At 51.5% G+C, this 21,021-nt stretch overlaps 1 protein-coding gene across 1 annotated transcript in view; it reads right to left on the bottom strand.

The window, feature by feature from the left end:
• Positions 1-20,771, bottom strand: part of ITGB4 (integrin subunit beta 4) — a 65,863-nt gene extending 45,092 nt beyond the window's left edge. Inside the window, 7 exon segments of the mRNA XM_061558598.1 lie at positions 267-363; positions 1,109-1,240; positions 2,221-2,299; positions 3,317-3,412; positions 3,596-3,681; positions 4,422-4,504; positions 19,887-20,771. Coding sequence (XP_061414582.1) covers positions 267-363; positions 1,109-1,240; positions 2,221-2,299; positions 3,317-3,412; positions 3,596-3,681; positions 4,422-4,485 — 554 coding nt within the window. The 5' untranslated portion in view covers positions 4,486-4,504; positions 19,887-20,771.
• Between the last annotated feature and the right edge of the window lie 250 nt (positions 20,772-21,021).

The following is a 21,021-nucleotide window of genomic DNA, read 5'->3' as shown; positions in this document are numbered from 1 at the left end:
TTTACTGGTGCACAATCATATGAGTCGGGTGTGTGTCTTAACCTCCGCCGAACCCCTGAGACTGACTCACCGAACCCCTGGGGTTCGATCGAACCCAGGTTAAGAACCACTGGTTTAGAGTATTTGGCTGTGGCTATAAATTGACACGTGCTAAGCCACGTCGCTGGCCACGTCGTTTATGATAAAAGAGCTGTAATAATACAGTGGGCCATACCTGATAAAAAATATAATTCTAGTTTAAAAAAACACGACCGCAGTGTCCTCACTTTTCCGGCCGCATGTCCGTCTGCGGCGCCACCACCTTGTCGACGAACTTGCCGAAGCCAATGTGGAAATCCTCGGAGAGCTCCTGCACGACGCCAGCTGCAGCCACACACAGCGCACGAGATGCAGTGCGTGAGGTATGGAGCACGGGACACGGCGCACGGGACACGGCGCACGGGACGTAGAGCACGGGACGCTGAGCAGGTGCGCTTTCTCAACCCACGAGACACAGCACACAGGATACAACGGATGGGACACTGCACATTGACGAAGCACGCGGGACAGCACGGAGCACACAAGTGCAGCCAACGCTGTCGATAGGGGCGAGCGTGTACCCGAATCGTGTCTGTGGGCACGGACACCCAGAGGGAGAAATTTTGCCCAGGCCTCAGACAAAATATGTTAACTCACTCGCCTGGTATGCAGGAGATCGCGGGTTCGATCCTGACCCTGACGCCTGCTGTATATTTGGAGTTTGCACGTTTCTCTCCCCGTGGTCGCATGGATTTTTCTCCGGGTCCTCCGATTTTTCCCTTCCACATTTAGAATCAACGTGCGATTAGAGTATTTGGCTGCTATAAATTTCCACACAATAAGCCACTTCGGTGAGCAATCATGTATGATATGTCGCTTCTGAATAAGAGCGAAATAGCTCAGTGAGGCCTTGCCTGGTAAAATAAAAATAGTTTAGTTTCAGAAAGAGGGCCGCATTACAGAGCAGCCCCCCACGTGGTATTCTGCCGAGGGCCCCCCAGGAACCTTTGGGCAGCCCTGTGCACGTGCGACGCTTTTGTTGATCCACCGCTGGACGAGGAGTCCCCCCACTGGGAGCCCACGAACTCACCCAGCTGTTTGCCCAGCTTCTTGAGGTTGTCCAAGTCGTCGTTCATGGAGTTGGAGTCGTCCATGAGGAAGTAGAGGTCGACAGGCGTCTTGAGGGGCTCAATTACCTGCATGTCAAACTTGAGCGAGTCCCCTGCACACGCACAGAGACAAAGATCGCCCGTATAGCCTTAACAAACTGTTGGGGCAAGTGCTTTTTGCAGGTAGCACCTATGAAGGTCGGAACGGTACACGAGGGGGTGGGTGGCCAGCACCATGCTTGCCCACCTTTGTCTCCCGAGTGGCGATATTTACGCAGCAGGTACTCATTTGAGGCCGAGTCGACCCAGAGGAGGCCCAGGACCAGTTCAGATTATCGTCACTGCTGTTGGCCATGAGCGGGAATCGAACTCGTGTGGCTGGGTTTGTAGTGCAGCGCAGCACTAAGTGGTACACTCCCGCTCCCCTGCACGTGCACCTCCGATTTGCACGGTTGGCTACGTACGGTGCGTAAAAAGTTCAGCATACATACACACGCACGCACACCACCTCGTCAGGGAACCCCATAACACTCGTAATCTGCGTCTATACCATGACCCGAGTTTAATTTCTGACGAAGGCCCCTTATGAGTGAACTGGTCCTGGGTCTCCCCTCGGTGAGTACCTGGTGGGTGTGTAAACATCACCAATGGGGAGACAAAGTCGGCCGGGCGTGGTGCTGGCCACCCACCCCCTCGTGTGCCGTGCCGGATGCGTGGAAACAGGACTAGCCCCCAACAGTCTGTAAAGGCTACGCAAGGGATATTTGTCTGCGTCATTGTATCTGTATCATTGTGTCACCCTGTGCACTTCTGTCTGTTCCACTGTATCTGTGCCACTGTATCGCTGCACCTTTATCACTCTGTGAAGACGAGACTGTTTGCAGAATAGAAATTCAAAATGGCCGACGTCACCTTGATATGCAAAGCCGGCTGAGATTCCTGTTATGTGTGTGATATATATTTAAAGCGCTTATTTTTTGCGTTCTCAAGATGAAGTGTGTTCGTCGACCGGGGCCTGGAGTTCGATCCTCGCTGCTCATTCTAAACAGGAGTGCGCGGCTGTGTGGGTATGTCAGGTGGAGTCCTGGCTTACCTGGTCTCATCTTGATGTTCATGGACTGTGGAGACACTTGGGCGTAGCGTGAGCTCATCATGTCCGAAGTGGACAAACTCTGTGACACAAAATCAGACGAGAGGATGCGCATTTAGTCGGCACGCACACACGCAGCTGAAACCGGTAGCCCGACAGTCCTGCCACTCGTACCACTGTCCCACTAGCACTTCCGAGCTGAGTCAGGATTTCCTCCGGGTATTTGACGTGCCAAGTCGGATCCAAACCGTGATAAGGCTGACCTCACAAGACATCCGAATCTACCTTGTGGCCAAGCATTGTCCAGGGGCGGGGATAACGATGCATTCATTGTGTGTGACGTGGATCAGTACGCTGTGAGGACATCGTCCACACAGCGTCCTGACTCATTTGTTGATGTGCGACGCCAGCGGCACGGCACGGCTTCTGCAGTGGAAAATAAACTTGAAGCCTCCAGAGGCGGGCGGGGCTAGCTCGGCACAGCCTTGGCGCGGCTCGGTTGTGCAGTGGAAAAGAGGTATTGGTGCCAGCTGTCGGCACAGACTCACTCGTTTCTCCAGCTCCGCGAGAATGCACAACACGAGTCTCAACCAAGCCCTATGAATTCACATTTTAAGTATTGGCCTGACCGTCGTGCAACAGACTCGGAGCGCTTGGGAAAGTGCGACCCCTGTATGTACACGTATGTATGTTGAACTTCTTTCGCACCAAACGTAGCCAATCATGCTAATCGGAGGCGCGACCCCCTGATGTGTAAAGGGACCAAAGGCAACGTGAAGGATTTTCAGGGACCCTGCAAAACATGTGATCTTCCGCAGCCGTTCTCTCAGACATGGCGTGTACCGTTCCGTGAGTTTTCTGAATGGATCCTCCATCTCGTGACACAAACACCGATAATTATCGCAGTTGGAATAAATTTGTGCGGGTCCAAAAAGACCGATCTTTTTTCTGTTTTAATCATTACCGATCGATGACTGATCGGCACGTCGTCGGCACGCCCCAAAATACAAACCCGCGAAACGAGAATCCACCCCGGGACGCTGCATCAGTTTGCGATTCTTCGTTACCCGCCGGGACATCCCGTGCCCCCTTCGCTCACCTTCATCACTTCGGAGGACGTGCGCACCATGGTGATCTGGCCGCATCGCTTGGCCTGAAGGTTCTCCAGCAGGTCGCAGCGCTTCTCCGTGAAACCCTGTCGCACGCCGGAGAAGGTGGGGGCACAAGTCATTCCCCAACTCAATGGAAGGTCGCTCCTTCACCTCTCCTGCACCCCCCCCCCTCCCCCCGTGTCTAAGACTTCATCCTCCTGTGCGGCTTCCGCACCGCCGAGAGGCTTGGCGCGGTGGTCGGCCGGACGTGCGACCGTGCACCTCACCTCTTCGAAGCAGTAGGAGCACTTGGGCCCGATCTTGAGGCATTCCCTGCAGGTGAGGGGGTTGTTTGAGAGACATTGGTTTATCCCTGTGGGGGGAGGGGGGGCAGAGAGAGGGGAGGGGAGAAGACGCATCACACCCCACCCAATTCCGCCCTGCTACCACTCGACGCCCACCCCTCCTAACCCCTCTGACATTTTGCAAACTCCCCGTGAAACGAGGTCGTGCTGCAGGGGTTGGCCAATACTTCACAGCGCTGTTCGGCGCGGCTTCAGCTATATCGCTCGCTCAAGCAACGTTGGGCACGACCGGTCGGCTCCGTACAGTGCGAAAGAAGTTCAGCACGCGTACATACGCTACGCGAGGCCCAGGCGATGCCTCTTCCCCGCCCCAAAAACATAGCGGTGCTCAACCCACTTAAAGCCGCGCCAGGGGAGGTGCGCAGGCTGCAGAATGGTTACCGGGCAGGAGAAATCTAGAATGTCAGCGCCACGTGGCGGCGACAGTGCACACAGCGTGAAACAAATGCCGTACGAATGTCGCGGTGACGAGCGGAGTGGACATGCCATCGCTCTGTATAGTGTGGCCTTATTCGTCTTAGGGGTGTAGGAAATCGTGGTCTTCGTTGGGGGGGCCACAATATACATTTAGAATCAAGATCGCGCGTTTAAGAGTATTTGGCTGCTATAAATTTCCACGTGACAAGCCACTTCGTTGAGTTATCACTTCTGGCCAGGTCGCTTCTCAAAAAGAGCTACACATCTCAATGGGGCCTTACCTTGTAAAATAAAATACAAAACAGCTTCGTTAGTTCTAGCCTTGACTCACCTTGGGTCTGCCCGTGACTCAGGCCAAAGGCAGCCAGGAACACCAAGAGCCACGCTGCCTCCATGCCCCCTCTCTCTCTGTCCCTGCAGGTGAAACAGACAGACACAGACATGCCCACTGAGCCCCTTGTAAGCTCCCAAGGACCAAACGCTGCCTGTGCGCCAGCCTGCCCGTGCTGGCACGGCGCGTGAGCGGGACAATGTCTGGTGTGCGGCATTGCCACCTTGTCAGAGGGTGACCAGGACAGTCTGGGATTTGGCGTCTTTGTCCGGGTAGCAGCAAGAATCGATTTTTATATCGAGATTTGTTACCGGTATTTCCACGTTGAACTTTTCACTGCGGTAACCTGCAGAGTTTTGATAACAAAACGTGGGCTGACAGAGAAGTATGGCCCTGTGAACCACAGTTGTATCCCCAGTGTTCATATTTCCACACTGTACCACGTACAGTACTCATTTAACGCTGAGTAGATCTAGAGGTGGCCGAGGCCTGGTACATATTTCACTCGCCATTCTTGCTCGCCGTGGCTGGGAAACGAACTCTGCTCAATGGGTGTGTAGTGCAGTGCGCGAACTATGCCACCACTCTCCGCAAACAAGCAACAAAAACAAAGATCCCCCGTGTAGCCTTAACAGACCGTTGGGGCAAGTGCTGTTAGCGAGCACCTATGAAGGCCGACACGGCACACGAGGGGGTGGCTGGCCAGCACCACGCCCCGGTCGCCTTTGTCTCCCTAGTGGCGATGTTTACACACCGCACCAGGTACTAATTTTGAGGCTGAGTCGACCTAGGGGAGGCCCCGGACCGGTTCAGATAATCGTCACCGGTGTTGGCCGTGAGCACGTAAAGTATGTTACGGAGGCGCTCGCATTCATACACGCATGGACCCAAGCCAACATGCAAATATTCACACTGGCACACACACGTCAAATGTGATGTCAACGGATCACTGTAGCTGGTACTCATGTAAAGGCTGAGTGGACCTAGAGGTGGCTGGGGACTGGTTCAGATATGACTTGCTACACACGCACGTGCATAAACCTACCCTTAGAGTATGCCCAGTCGCGAACACAAAGACAAAGGTCTGGTTTAGTCTTGCATACCGAATACCAAAGCGCCTTAACTTTACACGCATGCAAAGTCAAACTCGGTGGGTTCACACGAGGTCCTGGCCATAAAATTGGCCAACCCTGCAGTCCAATAAAATGTCACTGATAGACCAGAGTAGACTAAACAGGGTTCTGTGACACGGGGGCGACGGGCGGTCATCTGTTTGGAACACATTTCTCAGCAAACAAAGAAAATGTTTGATTAAGTCTCGCACGGTCGCACCCAGGGGCTGTTATATTTCGTGGCTCCTCTTGCCTCATCCCATCGTCGTCATGCTCACGGTCTCGAACATTTAACGCTGTATGGGGCGCGCTCTATCTATACAGCCAACTACAGCTCCGTAGTGGGCATCTCTGCGCAATGTTACGCTGCTGCTCCAATTATAATTTAGAACACAACGTGCAATATTTCCATTAGAATACATTTAAACTGCGCTTTAAATCAGCGTCTGTGTTCTTTCCCACTGTTGTTAAAACAAATCTTAAGGGGGCCCCCCAAGCTCGTTATGCCACTGCCAAGGGCTCATTTTTACCCGAAGCATGATGGGCTTCGTACGACCCATGTCAACTGAACATGACCATGTTTTTTTTTTTCGGTTAGATCGCGTAAATATAAATGTGTCGTTAAACCTGATACCACCCGACACAGCTAATTAGTAAGGTTTGTCACGTTAACAGAACGTGCCAAATCGTTACCAGTACAGCACCACCGGTGTGTTGGAGAGATAATCCACATCACTGTGTTGCTCTCCAACACACCGGTGTGCTGTTCTAGTAACGAATTGGCACGTTCTGTTTACGTGACAAACCTTACTAATCGGCCGTGTCGGGTGGTGGCGGGGTTTAACGACACATTTATATTTACGCGATCTAACCCCCAATAAAACCTGCATTATGGTTGATATTGGTCGCGAAAGCCACCGTGTTAAACAGAACATGACCAACATTTTCACCACGTCACCCTCATGGAGGGGAGTGGGTAGCGCAGTGGTCAACGTACTGCACCGTGAACCACGGAGACCTAAGTTTGATTGCCGGCCACGGATAACACCAGTGGCGAGTGATACTCTATCTCAATTGTTTTTGGATCACCGCCCTGTCACCAGCCTGCACTGACAAGCAATTGGGAAGTAGGGTCCATCACGCCGTGTGTCCAGCAAAGGGTCGTGAGGCCTTCATCTGAGAGGGAATTGACGCAGCGCTGCAAATGAGTATTCATGTTTTGTACTTGTTACTTCTTTTGATGGAGTTTGTGAACATTTTAAACTGGCATCGTTCGAATCTTCTGGCCGTGGTAGTGGACAGGAAACCACAACCAGGAGGCTGGAGGTTACTAATGCAACAATTTGTTTCAATATATATATAAATCAAGAATTGTAGTTTAGAAGAAAATAAATATATCACCACTTATTCAGAACAGGGCTGGTACCGGTCCGTAGGTCAGGTTTAAAAGTAATCAGACCGAGGAGATGAGGGTTTCAGTCTATTGCCAACTAATCGCGATGTACGGTCTGATAGCAGCTATCAAGAAACCCGGAGGAATGATATTTGTTGGTCGTAAAGAGCACACGCAGCACACGAGCTGTCACTGCCCGTCCCCTCTCAGATCAAAATCCAGTTACGCAGGTGTCAGGAGCATCAAGTTGTATCATTATTGCTGGACTTGCCTGGAAAACTGGTGACATGCACACATTTACAAACATCTTCCACTTCCCCAGCAAACGCACGCTTCTGGTGCCTGTGACAGACGAGGTGCATCTTCGATGCCATGTGGAGCGTAAACGTTTCACTGGGCAAGAAGCCACGGGAAATTCCCAGGTGTGAGGGGCGATCGTAACTGAGATGACTGTCAGATAAACCACGTGTGCAGTGACAACTCACGGCGCATTTTAACTGCCCGACGCTCTGCTTGTTGTTGTGAGTGCCATTTCGCTCCTTGTCGTTGCTCAAAGGTTGCTGGCAACTGTTCGGTGGCGTCTGTCATGAACCTCCTCGCACAGCGGCTGACCTTGACACCGCTGGTACCAGCAGATGGACGCTAAGTCCGCTCACCTTCAGGTCTTCCCGTACTGCATCAGCCCATTTCGTCTCTGGTATGTGCCGCACCCATTCAGCCCCCAACACATGGAAACGTTAGAGTGCCGTACGGGACTGTGCTTTAAAAGTATTTATGACTCACGGATCCTCTACAGAGACTACTAATTGCCTTAATAACCTCGATAAATATGTACAATGTTGCCAATGTCACCCCTGCCGTATGAAATCATTAAGTAACACGTTTTTTTTACAGCCCTTTGTCAATCCACTGTTAGAGGAAGGCATAGCCTACACTGTGTCGGGCATGTTTGTGTCACCATACTTCACCCCACTGATGTGTGTACATTGAACTTTTATTTCGCACCGTGCGTAGTCAACCGCGCTAATCGGAAGTGTGGGGGAAGGACAACAATCTACACACAAAGCCAAAGCCAGAAGTACAACTTGAGCCGTTGGGGCTCATTGTGCAGTGTGCCAACTATTGTGCCAAAGTGTTCATCCAGTAGTGGATTGACAAAGGCCTGTTCATTTAATATTTACGTTTATATTATGACATAGAGTCAAAATGTGATAAATTCACTTTGTCCAGTTTTTGTTGCTGTTATAAAGTAAAGCAGCCTTCACGTGTGACTCGACACCCAATATCAAGTTTCGATATAATACAACATTTTTGCAATTTTAAAATATTGTGCATGGCACTTGTCCCACGTCTCTTTTTTATCGCGACGGTTTCGTTGTGTGTCGCGCGTTCGTTGATCCGAAAAAAGGCGTCTCTGCCTTAGAGCCACTCCCTCGCGACCTCGATGAACCACGAGACTGTGGATTTTATCATCCGTTCTGCATCGCAGTGGCTTTTGCAACACCAACTGCTCACGTTCCCATGATTCCAGCCCTTGTCAGCAAGAGAGGTGTGTGGGTGGGGAGCGGTGACACAGTGATCGTCACCATTTATCCCTTGGTATCCACCCCTTGCGAAAGTATAGGTCACTACCTGGTGGGCCCACATAGCTGTCAACCCCATATCAGTGCCCTACCTGAGACCAATTCAGACCTTATTGGTCACCCCGTGCACCTTATAAATCTCAACGTTCATCCTACAAAGTCCCATCACAAGGGAGAAACACAACAAAATCTACATTTTTCAAACGCAATTTCCCTGTACAAGAATACGGGTAAACCGTACATTTTGACAGGTATGGGCCTAATGGAATTTAGAAGAACTGCCCATAGGTAGGAGCACACTTGAACTTACGATCACAACACGTGTCTTTTTTTAAGACGACTTAATGCAATTGTATACACCGGAGTGTATACAATGAACTAACACGGTAGAAACAGCTCATTTATTGCGACGTCTTTGTACGCTTAAGGGTATGTTGAGTTATGATCGTGCAAGGTTTGAAAGTTGGGTGCTAAATGCAAATCGCCGATTGATATTCCCTGCTGTGACTATTTCAACCTTTCCTGGACCTACACCTCACAAATCCGCAGTGACCACCCCTCCTCGCTATATTGCAGCAGTGGATTGGAAAAATGTCCGTAAATTGTTTACGCGAGTCCATGAATGATGTTGTAAACGATGAGCGTGATCGTGAAGTTGATCCAGGACTAATTGGCCAATAGATGCACACACCACAACGTGCGCATCGCTTTGTTCAAAAGCTCTCAGCCTTAAATATGTCGTGGTATCTATGTATTGCCCCGGCCTGCATGAAGCTGTTGTTGTTGTGCTCGTTTCCTGCCATTTACAGCTTTAGATTAACGGGTCAATCGCTGCGATTTGACGTACAGTAGAGGGCCGGATTAGAGTTCTTGTGGGGGCTAGGCACTTCAGTTTCGTAGGCCTTGCGAGTGATAACTTTCTACAATTGGTGCTGCTGATGCCCCGTGTCACTACTACCCCCGCTGTCACAACGCCTTTGTCTTCCCTAGCACCGCTCTCTAATGAGAGTGTGCAAAAAAAACACATTTGAAGATGTTGATAATTCACTATGTTACACGATTTTTGTTCCTGGGTAGTAAGTGTTCTTTTCTAATTGCTTATGCCTCAAGAGCAGAGAAAATGTCTCTAGTATTATTAATGGAGTGGATTAATGATTAACTTTGCTTTTGTGTCCTGGTCACAAAAGCAAAGTTTGTGGGGAATAAGCAATTAGAAAAGAACACTTACTACCCAGGAACAAGGAATATATATATATATATATTTTGTTACAGTGATAATTTTGCAATGAAAAAATCTCGAAAAGTTCACCTCCAGTGTTAATCTCTCTCACCTTATGAATAAAAAAAGACGCACGACACATATACACTGTGCCTATCCTTGTTATATAAATATATTTTGATTTAAATCTTTCGTGACTGCAGGGATTCATATTATTGGTTCTTTCTGTAAAGTCACGTAGAAGGGAAATAATAAAAATTTAAAACAATACAATTCTCACGACGTTTCGACTGCAACACAAGCAATCATCATCAGGTGTGAAATCCACAGCAATAACATTTTCTTGCTGTGGAAATTTTCTTGCTGTGGAAATTTTATTTCCCTTCTACGTGACTTTACCGAAAGAACCAAGAATATAACTATATATTTATTCAGGAATATATCTTGGTTACATTTTTTTTTACATACAAACAAAAAACACGGTCAAATGTTGATGTTTCGCAGGCCCTTTAGTTTCCCTAGGCTCTGGGCACAATGCCTACTGTGGCCTATGGGATAATAGGGCCCTGGTAGAAGTATGGTAAGTCGAGTGAGTGTACGACGACCTGCGAGGTGTGACGGTGTTCACAGTTTTCAGCTTCATTTATTTGGTAGAGCCCTGTGAGCCATTCGGCTCTTGAATCGGGTGCAACCGCAACAAACAAAAAACAAAAGCATGAACATGAAAACATCTTAAGGTGACTATGCGCAAACAGAAAAATCCAGGAAAAAACTGCAAAGTCTTCCAGAAAAAAAGCACCGTACACCAACGATGTGCAAAAATCCCAGTGGGATGCAAGTCAAACAACAACAACAACAAGCACAAGACAACTCAGATTAAAGCCATCATTCTAACTCCGAACTACAACAAACAAACATGGCCCAAGTCTTAACTTCTCACGGCAGCCAGCTGAGTCATTGGCTGTGTCACTCACAGCTGAGTTCTTACTCCATCTGTACGGAGGCCATCCAGTGTTCAAACATCGTTGAGTTTCGATTTAAAGCTTTCGTGACTGCAGGGATTCATCTTCTTGGTTCTTTCGGTAAAGTCACGTAGAAGGGAAGTAATAAAATAATAATAATAAAACATAATAAAATAATTCTCACGACGTTTCGGCCACAACACAAGGCTGCTTGCGTTGTGGCCGAAACGTCGTGTGAATTATTTTATCATGTTTTATTTTTTATTATTTTATTACTTCCCTTCTACGTAACTTTACCGAAAGAACCAAGAAGACATCGTTGAGTGTTATTACCCCCCGCACCCCCATCCACTCAGATGTTTGGTATTTGTATCTGAAGGAAAGTGGTGGGGGGGGGGGGGGAGGAGCAGGACTGGCTAGGAACAGGTAAGAAGAACCATTCTCCCTGCCCAAGCTGCCTCGCCTGTCATCACAACGTGGCGGGCGAGAGTGAGTGGCGAGAGAAACGAATTGCAGCATGCACTTGGAGCGACTTCTCAGGCACGGGCTGTAGCGGCTTTCGTTGTTCACAAGGAGGCCGTCCATAAATGACGTCACGCGATTTTGGACGATTTTTGACCCCCCCCCCCCCCTTCGTCACACGACGTCACAAAAAGTCAGAGCCCCCCCCTCAAATATAACGTCACAAAGCTCTGCCCCCCCCCCCCAAAAATAAAACATGGTACAAATCGCTTTAAACTATTGTCATTGTAGTGCATATTTAATGTGGAGCTGCACTCTGATGTTGTAGGAGAAAACATGTATTAAAAAGTCTATTTAATTAAGTAGAACGTGTTGTCTATATTTATTTAAAGTTGCGCATTTTGATGTGACGTCACATTTCCCCCCACCCCCCCTCGTCACACATCGTCACAAAAGTCTGACACCCCCCCACCCCTAGGTGCGTGACGTCATTTATGGACGGCCCCCAACACGATCTCATCACAGCGTCGACTCGATGACGCAAGAGGACGACATTGAGGACATAACCACGACTGACTGCATCGTCTTGATTTGAAGCTGACTGTGTAGTAGTCGTCGTAGTCGACTTACGATGGAGATGCGTTACGACGACCCCACCGTAAGTCGAAAATTACGTAAGTCGGACCGTCGTAACTCGGGGACTACCTGTATATGGGTCTCTGTAGTCACCACGCGTCACGTGTCCTGTCTCTACAGCCGTAGTCACCACGTGTCACGTGTCCTGTCTCTACAGCCGTAGTCACCTCTCGTCTCGTGTCCTGTCTCTACAGCCGTAGTCACCACGTGTCACGTGTCCTGTCTCTACAGCCGTAGTCACCTCTCGTCTCGTGTCCTGTCTCTACAGCCGTAGTCACCACGTGTCACGTGTCCTGTCTCTACAGCCGTAGTCACCTCTCGTCTCGTGTCCTGTCTCTACAGCCGTAGTCACCACGTGTCACGTGTCCTGTCTCTACAGCCGTAGTCACCTCTCGTCACGTGTCCTGTCTCTACAGCCGTAGTCACCACGTGTCACGTGTCCTGTCTCTACAGCCGTAGTCACCTCTCGTCTCGTGTCCTGTCTCTACAGCCGTAGTCACCACGTGTCACGTGTCCTGTCTCTACAGCCGTAGTCACCTCTCGTCACGTGTCCTGTCTCTACAGCCGTAGTCACCACGTGTCACGTGTCCTGTCTCTACAGCCGTAGTCACCTCTCGTCTCGTGTCCTGTCTCTACAGCCGTAGTCACCACGTGTCACGTGTCCTGTCTCTACAGCCGTAGCCACCCCTCGTCTCGTGTCTTGTCTCTACAGCCGTAGTCACCCATCGTCTCGTGTTCTGTCTCTACCACCGTAGTCACCACGCGCCTCTTGCCAATGCGCCGAAGCTCAAAGCAGGATTTGTTTAATTTCTTTCTTTCTTTCGGGAGCGCTGGATTTGAGACTCGAGTGGGAAAGGTGGCGGGGAAGAGGAGAGAGTTTGTTTGGGAGGCTCGAGGCAGCGGAGATGGCCAGGGCATTCTAACTTGAAGAGCCACACTCTCACCCACGACCCCGATGGGGACGCGGAGTTTGGATTGTGCCGTCCGTTCGGCATCGAGCAGCCTGCCTCAACGCGAACTTGCTCCAAAGTTCTCCCAAATGCCGGCCCCTTGCCGGGCAAGGCGTTTGCGGGGTGGCTAAGCGGCGAGGGGGTGACCGTGGTCACCATTCATCCCTTGGCATCCGCGCCTCGCGAAAGAACGGATCACGTCCACCGATTGGCGAGGTTGGCGACGTACGGCGCGAAAGAAGTTCAATGTACGTCCACCAGTGGGGGGTGAGGCAATGTCTGCACTGGTCAATGGATTCCTCAACGCATGCTGAGGAACTGGTCTGCCATACTGTTTCGTATCGTCCACCACACACTGTTAAACCACCATCACATTCTGTTCAACCACCACCACACTCTGTTTAACCACCACCACCACACAGTGTTCAACCACCACCACCACACTGTGTTCAACCACCACCACCACCACATTCTGTTCAACCACCACCACACTCTGCTCAACCACCACCACCACCACACTCTGCTCAACCACCACCACCACCACCACATTCTGTTCAACCACCACCACCACCACCACCACACTCTGCTCAACCACCACCACCACCACCACACTCTGCTCAACCACCACCACCACACTGTGTTTAACCACCACCACCACACTGTGTTTAACCACGACCACCACACAGTGTTCAACCACCACCACCACACAGTGTTCAACCACCACCACCACACAGTGTTCAACCACCACCACCACACTGTGTTTAACCACCACCACCACCACACTCTGTTCAACCACCACCACCACCACACTGTGTTCAACCACCACCACCACCACCACACTGTGTTCAACCACCACACTGTGTTCAACCACCACCACACTCTGCTCAACCACCACCACCACCACACTGTGTTCAACCACCACCACCACCACACAGTGTTCAACCACCACCACCACCACCACACTGTGTTCAACCACCACCACCACACTGTGTTCAACCACCACCACCACCACACTGTGTTCAACCACCACCACCACCACCACACTGTGTTCAACCACCCCACCACCACACAGTGTTCAACCACCACCACACTGTGTTCAACCACCACCACCACCACACTGTGTTCAACCACCCCACCACCACACAGTGTTCAACCACCACCACCACCACCACACTGTGTTCAACCACCCCACCACCACACAGTGTTCAACCACCACCACCACCACACTGTGTTCAACCACCACCACCACCACACTGTGTTCAACCACCACCACCACCACACTGTGTTCAACCACCACCACCACCACCACACTGTGTTCAACCACCACCACCACCACACTCTGTTTAACCACCACCACCACCACCACACTGTGTTTAACCACCACAACTGCAGGTCCCAACACCGCTTCTCTTTCTGCTTCTTCCCACGCACTTGCTCCAGAGCGCAATCGCTTCATAGCCTTTCTCGATTCAAGACATGTTATTCGTTTCCCCTTGCTAACCAGGGCAAACTTCGTTAATAACAACAACAACACGAGTACACTATGGGGACCTCATTTGCCAGTAAAAATATGATAATTGGTTCTTTACCCTTCTATCTGGCAACAAAACTGTCAGTTTTGTTGCCAGATAGAAGGGTAAAGAACCAATTATCAACACGAGTACAGTAGCGCTCCGTTTGTTGCTGACCGCTTAGTCTACACCGAGCGAAACACGTTCCCTGCTGTTGGCTTCAGGATCTCGAGAGCTTTTGGCATCAAATGGGGGAGACGAAGCGACCTTTGCAACTGCTGCGTTGGTGGAGGGAGAGAGGTGAAGGTGATAGCGGCGAGACATGAGCCACGCCTGTTGCTCTCACCACACACCCAGTGGCTCACTACACACCCAGTGTCTCACTCCTCACACCCAGTGTCTCACTCCTCACCCCGTGTCTCACTTCTCACAGCTCTCACTACACACCCAGTGTCTCACCACTCACCACTCACCCAGTGTCTCACTACACACCCAGTGGCTCACTACACACCACACACCCAGTGGCTCACTACACACCCAGTGGCTCACTACACACCCAGTGGCTCACTCCTCACCACTCACCCAGTGTCTCACTCCTCACTCCCCGTGTCTCACTTCTCACAGCTCTCACTACACACCCAGTGTCTCACCACTCACCACTCACCCAGTGTCTCACTACACACCCAGTGGCTCACTACACACCCAGTGGCTCACTCCTCACCACTCACCCAGTGTCTCACTCCTCACCCCGTGTCTCACTTCTCACAGCTCTCACTACACACCCAGTGTCTCACCACTCACCACTCACCCAGTGTCTTACTACACACTCAGTGTCTCACCACTCACCACTCACCCAGTGTCTCACTACACAGCCAGTGTCTCACCACTCACCACTCACCCAGTGGCTCACTCCTCACCCAGTGGCTCACTCCTCACCACTCACTACACACCCAGTGGCTCCACTCCTCACCCCTCACCCAGTGTCTCACTCCTCACCACTCACCCAGTGTTTCACTCCTCACCACTCACCCAGTGTCTCCACTCCTCACCCAGTGTCTCACTACACACCCAGTGTCTCACCCAGTGTCTCACTACACACCCAGTGTCTCACTACACACCCAGTGTCTCACCCAGTGTCTCACTACACACCCAGTGTCTCACTACACACCCAGTGTCTCACCCAGTGTCTCACTACACACCCAGTGTCTCACTACACACCCAGTGGCTCACTACACACCCAGTGTCTCACTCCTCACCACTCACTACACACCCAGTGTCTCACTACACACCCAGTGTCTCACTACACGCCCAGTGGCTCACTCCTCACCACTCACTACACACCCAGTGTCTCACTACACACCCAGTGGCTCACTACACACCCAGTGGCTCACTACACACCCAGTGGCTCACTACACACCCAGTGGCTCACTACACACCCAGTGTCTCACTCCTCACACCCAGTGTCTCACCAATCACCCAGTGTCTCACTCCTCACACCCAGTGTCTCACTCCTCACACCCAGTGTCTCACTCCTCACACCCAGTGTCTCACTCCTCACAGCTCTCACTACACACCCAGTGTCTCACTCCTCACACCCAGTGTCTCACTCCTCACACCCAGTGTCTCACTCCTCACACCCAGTGTCTCACTCCTCACAGCTCTCACTACACACCCAGTGTCTCACTCCTCACACCCAGTGTCTCACTCCTCACACCCAGTGTCTCACTCCTCACAGCTCTCACTACACACCCAGTGTCTCACTCCTCACACCCAGTGTCTCACTCCTCACACCCAGTGTCTCACTCCTCACAGCTCTCACTACACACCCAGTGTCTCACTCCTCACCCCGTGTCGCACTCCTCACCACTCACCCAGTATCTCACTCCTCACCACTCACCCAGTGTCTCACTCCTCACCACTCACCCAGTGTCTCACCACTCACCACTCACCCAGTGTCTCACTCCTCACACCCAGTGTCTCACCACTCACACCCAGTGTCTCACTCCTCACTCCCCGTGTCTCACTCCTCACAGCCCTCACTACACACTACATACACACTTAACGCCACACCTAATGCCACACACACACGACTAAATACACCACACGTTCACGCACACAACACCACACACGACACAAACACACAGCTGGTCACGCCACCGCCACACGAACTATTTTATGTCTGTTGGGCTTGGTCACTTACACTGAAGGTATTTTTTTCTAAATTCTCAATCCAGTGTCGGTCGGCTGAGTGTTGTTGTATCACAAAGCCAAAGACTAACCGCGCGGGAATGGAACGCACCCCGACATTTTCTGCGCAAATAAAAAAAAACACCCACACCTGGATTCACTCACCTGCCCCAACGGGCAAGAATCCGTTTTCAGAGACTCGGCGTCAGCTCCTATTGACGAGGGAGTTAGTCGAACGTACAACTGCGCGTGCACTCACGATTCTTTTTTAGTATAAATCCACAGCTGGATGAGGACCTCTCAGCACCTGCGCCTGTCCACGGCGCGTTATTGGCACCACACTTAACCGCTCCGCTCGGTGCGCGTCAGTAAAATGCTGGCTAGCACACACGTGGAAGCATAGAGGTGCAGTACAACAATGTTTTTTTTTGCTGTACAACACTGTTACTGCCCACGACGCAGCGACGACGTCTATGACAGCCGGTTTGTGCACGGGGCGGTCGCCCATCCAAACACTATCCAGGCTTTACACCTGCTGAGCTTTCGCGATGTGATGAGTGCGGTGTGAAATGGGGCCGGGTTACGTGGAGGCAGCGCGTCAACGCAGCAAATCACTCGGAGGTCGCGGCCGGACCAGGAGACCCCAGGAACGGAGAGGTCGGGACGCAGGACGAGGGGCAGAGCAGTGGGAATTTAAAGGCTCAGAACAACAACAAGCGCCATTCGCCACTAAGTGGTGGTGACGTAGCCACGGCGCTTGTGCCAGGCTATGTGCACGTTAATGCCACGTGAAGTGTCGAACGCCCGCTGGCAGGAGGTCACGGGACTGACCCAACATGTGCCACGGGTCGACTGACCGAGACGAGTGGCCGATGGCACCACCTGTGGCCCATACCGTGCCAACTCGCTGTGCTTTAGTCAGAACAAAGATGCCAGAACAACACACACGCACACGGCAACACACACTACACAGCACTGACTTTAAAAGTGGGGGAGGGGAGGGATTTCTTCAGCCAATGCTATGATCCACATTGCTTGTGTTAAGTTGGTTGTCCTTCGCCCGCACCTTGGCTACGTGCGGTGCGAAAGAGCGTTAAATATACGGTGCATATACACACGCTGTTCTTTTTGGGTTATGCCGCGCTGGTCGCCTTTATGGCAAAATGTCTCGTCATCGATCCTCCGTCACTTTATCTGCTAAAATAAAAAAAGTTTTTTAGTTTTTTGTGTGATTTGATAACATTTTCTATGCCTTGCTCTTTCTGACCCACCCCTCCTGGTCGTCAGTGAAAACGAGCTTTATGGCTCATCGGATTTTATTTGCATTGTTTGTTGTTTCAACTTTCTGACCAACCCCTCCTGGACATCGGTGAAAAGAGCTTCATAGCTCATCGGATTCCCCCCCCCCCCCCAGTGTAAATAAAGATTCCGATTTTATGGACGGCCCTAGCTACGTGCAGTGGTAGTGCCTTCAACCCCTACGCGTGTTCAGGTTGCAGCCACCACCACCACGTCCCAGATGAGAGATTCTGCTCCTACAGCTCTAGTCGTGGCTTCTTCCACTCATTTCTAGATTTGAAGCTTTCGTGACTGCAAGGATACATATTCTTAGGTTTTTTTCGGTAAAGTCACGTAGGTAAAAAAATTAAAATTAATAAAAGTAAAATAAAAAATAAAATAAAAATCACGACGTTTCGGAGGCAACACAAGCTTCCGTCTTCAGGTGGAACCGTCACAGCACGACAGCTGTATCAAGCGAGAGGAATATTCTTCCACTCATCCCTCGCAGCCCTGGCAGGTGCTCTCCCCAGCAAGGCCTTGCACAAATGGCTCTCCACTTTCTGTGCCACCTCGAGCTACGGGGTCGCCATGTCCGCGAGGCGCAGATATAACCAGGACGTGTCACGTGGGACGACGACGATCGTCACGATGCGTTCAGGAGGAGGAGGAGGGGGGTAGAGTCAAGTCAAGTTGACTTTTGTTTACATTCGTGGTGGTAGTGGTGGTGGCTTTCTGGCACAAATCTGCCACTCAAAGCGCCTGAATCACCTGAATACTCAACATACAATAAATACATGAACATTCTAAAGAATGTTTTAAAGCAAGTTTGAAAAGCAAGTTGTGGCTGTATGATCGATCACACAACTGATCAAAAACAGGAACTTGCACGGGAACAAAGACACAGATCCCCCATATAACCTTAACAGACTGTTGGGGCAAGTGCTGTTAGCGAGCAGCACCTATGAGGGCCAGCACGGCACACGAGGGGGTGGGTGGCCAGCACCTTCGCCCGACCGCCTTTGTCTCCCCAGCGTTGATGCTTTACACAAACACCACCAGATACTAATTTAAGGCTGAGTCCACCTAAGCGATACCCAGGACCGGTCACTAGTTTAGGCCGTGAAAGGGAATCGAACTCGTAGCGCTCCGTGCTAACCACTGCGCCCACACAAACACGTGCAAATGCATAACATTAAGGTGGAAACTCGCATGCACATCCACGCATGCGTATAGCGTGTATGTCTAACTGCTTTCGCGTCGTACGTAGCCAACCTTGATAATCATCGGAGGTGAGGGGGGAAGGGAAACAAACTAAACACAGAACTCAGTTCTAAAGAATTTAGTTTTTTAAATCTGAAAGATTGAAAAGTGTGCGTAGCTCCAGTGGCTTCCGAATATCGCAAGGAGAAACATTCCAGACGGCCGCAGATGCGCATCTGAAAGCGCGCGATGCGGTGACCGCCGCCTTGCTGTGACCGTCATGCAGACACACACACGTACACACACGCGTACACACACACACATGCGTGCACACACACACGCACGCGTACACACACACACGCACGCGTACACACACACGCGTACACACACACACACGCATACACACACACACGTACACACACGCACACACGCGTGCACACACACACGCGTACACACGCACGCACGTACACACACGCACACACGCGTACACACGCACGTGTGCACACACACACGCACACACGCACGTACACACACACACAGCAATTCACGCGCATAACTCCACTAGCAATGTGTGTGTATACTGCATAGACTGTCACAAAAACAAAGGTCCCCCCCCCATCGACCCTCTAGCACTCTGTTGGGGCAAGCGAGTAGCAGCACCTATGAAGGCCGGAACGGCGCACTTAGGGCGTGGGTGGCCAGCACCACGCCCGGCCGCCTTTGTCTCCCCAGTGACGATGTTTTTACGCACCGCACCGGGTACTCATTTGAGGCTGAGTCGACCTAAGGGAGGCCTAGGACCGATTCAGATACTCGTCACCGGTGTTGGCCGTGAGCGCGAATCGAACTCGGGTGGCCGGGTTCGTAGCGCAGCGCAGCGCTAACCGCTACACCACCGCTCGTCACACGCACACACACAGACACACACACAGCCGTAATCACAACTCACACACACACACTTCGCCTTACCTGTTGCGGGCCTCGAGCGAACGTCGTCGGCTCAAAGTTCCACTCCGCCTCTCGTCCCCCCGTGGTTTCCTCCCCCCACCTCAGGCGAGACGGACAGGGAACGGAACGTCTCGATGGCCCCCGTGCCCAGCAGACGTGAGCGGCGCGAGTGGTAATCCCTCTCGCGCTGCCAGCGGAGGATGGAGGAGAGTGCTGGCGAGTGTCGAGAGGCAGACAGAGAACGAGAACGTGGGGACACTCCTCAAGAGGTGACTGGGGGGGGAGGAAGTCTCAACACGCTACTCGGGGCGAGGCGTTGACCAGCCCTGCGTGAGAATCACGGAGACTCGGCCGTGCGCCCTCGATGGACACGTGCAGACACCGTCTCTCGGACGCGGTCACGGGAAGCCTCCGGGCGCGATGGCACCACGAGCGCGCCGCGAGATGGAGACGCTTCGGGAGCTGCGTGGAGGCTCCGACGGGATGTTGGCGATGTTTGTCGGCAAGGCAAGCGTGGAGGCGGCTGGAGATGGAGGCTTTGGGAGTGGTGCGGTGCGCGCGTGTGTGTGAGCGTTACCTCTGTCACTTCGCTCCCCGCATGGCTCCTCCCCTCCCCCCACTCTTCCTCCGTTCCCCTGACTCAGGTTGGGGTCGCCGCATCCCCTCCACCCCCCGGCTGCGCCTGGGGGGTGCTCGCTCACCCCTCGCCGGATACATCCACCGGGTTCAACCGCAGGTGTAGGGGATGACTCAGGTTCAGGCGGGAACTTTGGCGCACGCCGAGTACCACTGCTACTGCTGCTGTATGCATGTTTTCAAGTTTTATTTATTAGGTATAGCCCTGTGAGCCATTCGGCTCTTGAATCGGGTGTAACCGCAACAAACAAAAAAAAACTTAAACATGAACAAAAAACATCTTAAAGTGAATATGTGACTGGGTGCAAACAGAAAATCCCGAGCTCTCATACTCTGATTGTGCATTGTCCTTGAGTTGTGCGCCTTTTGGCGTCATCTGGTCCAACACCATGTGAGACTAGGCTCTAAAGAAAGCTGTCTCGGGTGTGGACCAATCAATTTCAAGGACAGTGCATACATTATCAGAGTTGTGTTTTTTGTTTGCATTCTGACTGCAGGTATTGTGGCCAATGCAAACATG

Source organism: Lethenteron reissneri, chromosome 3 (genome assembly GCF_015708825.2).
Source record: "Lethenteron reissneri isolate LAM-NWPU_2019-01 chromosome 3, ASM1570882v1, whole genome shotgun sequence".
NCBI lineage: Eukaryota > Metazoa > Chordata > Hyperoartia > Petromyzontiformes > Petromyzontidae > Lethenteron > Lethenteron reissneri.
This window is presented reverse-complemented; position numbering and strand designations above follow the sequence as displayed.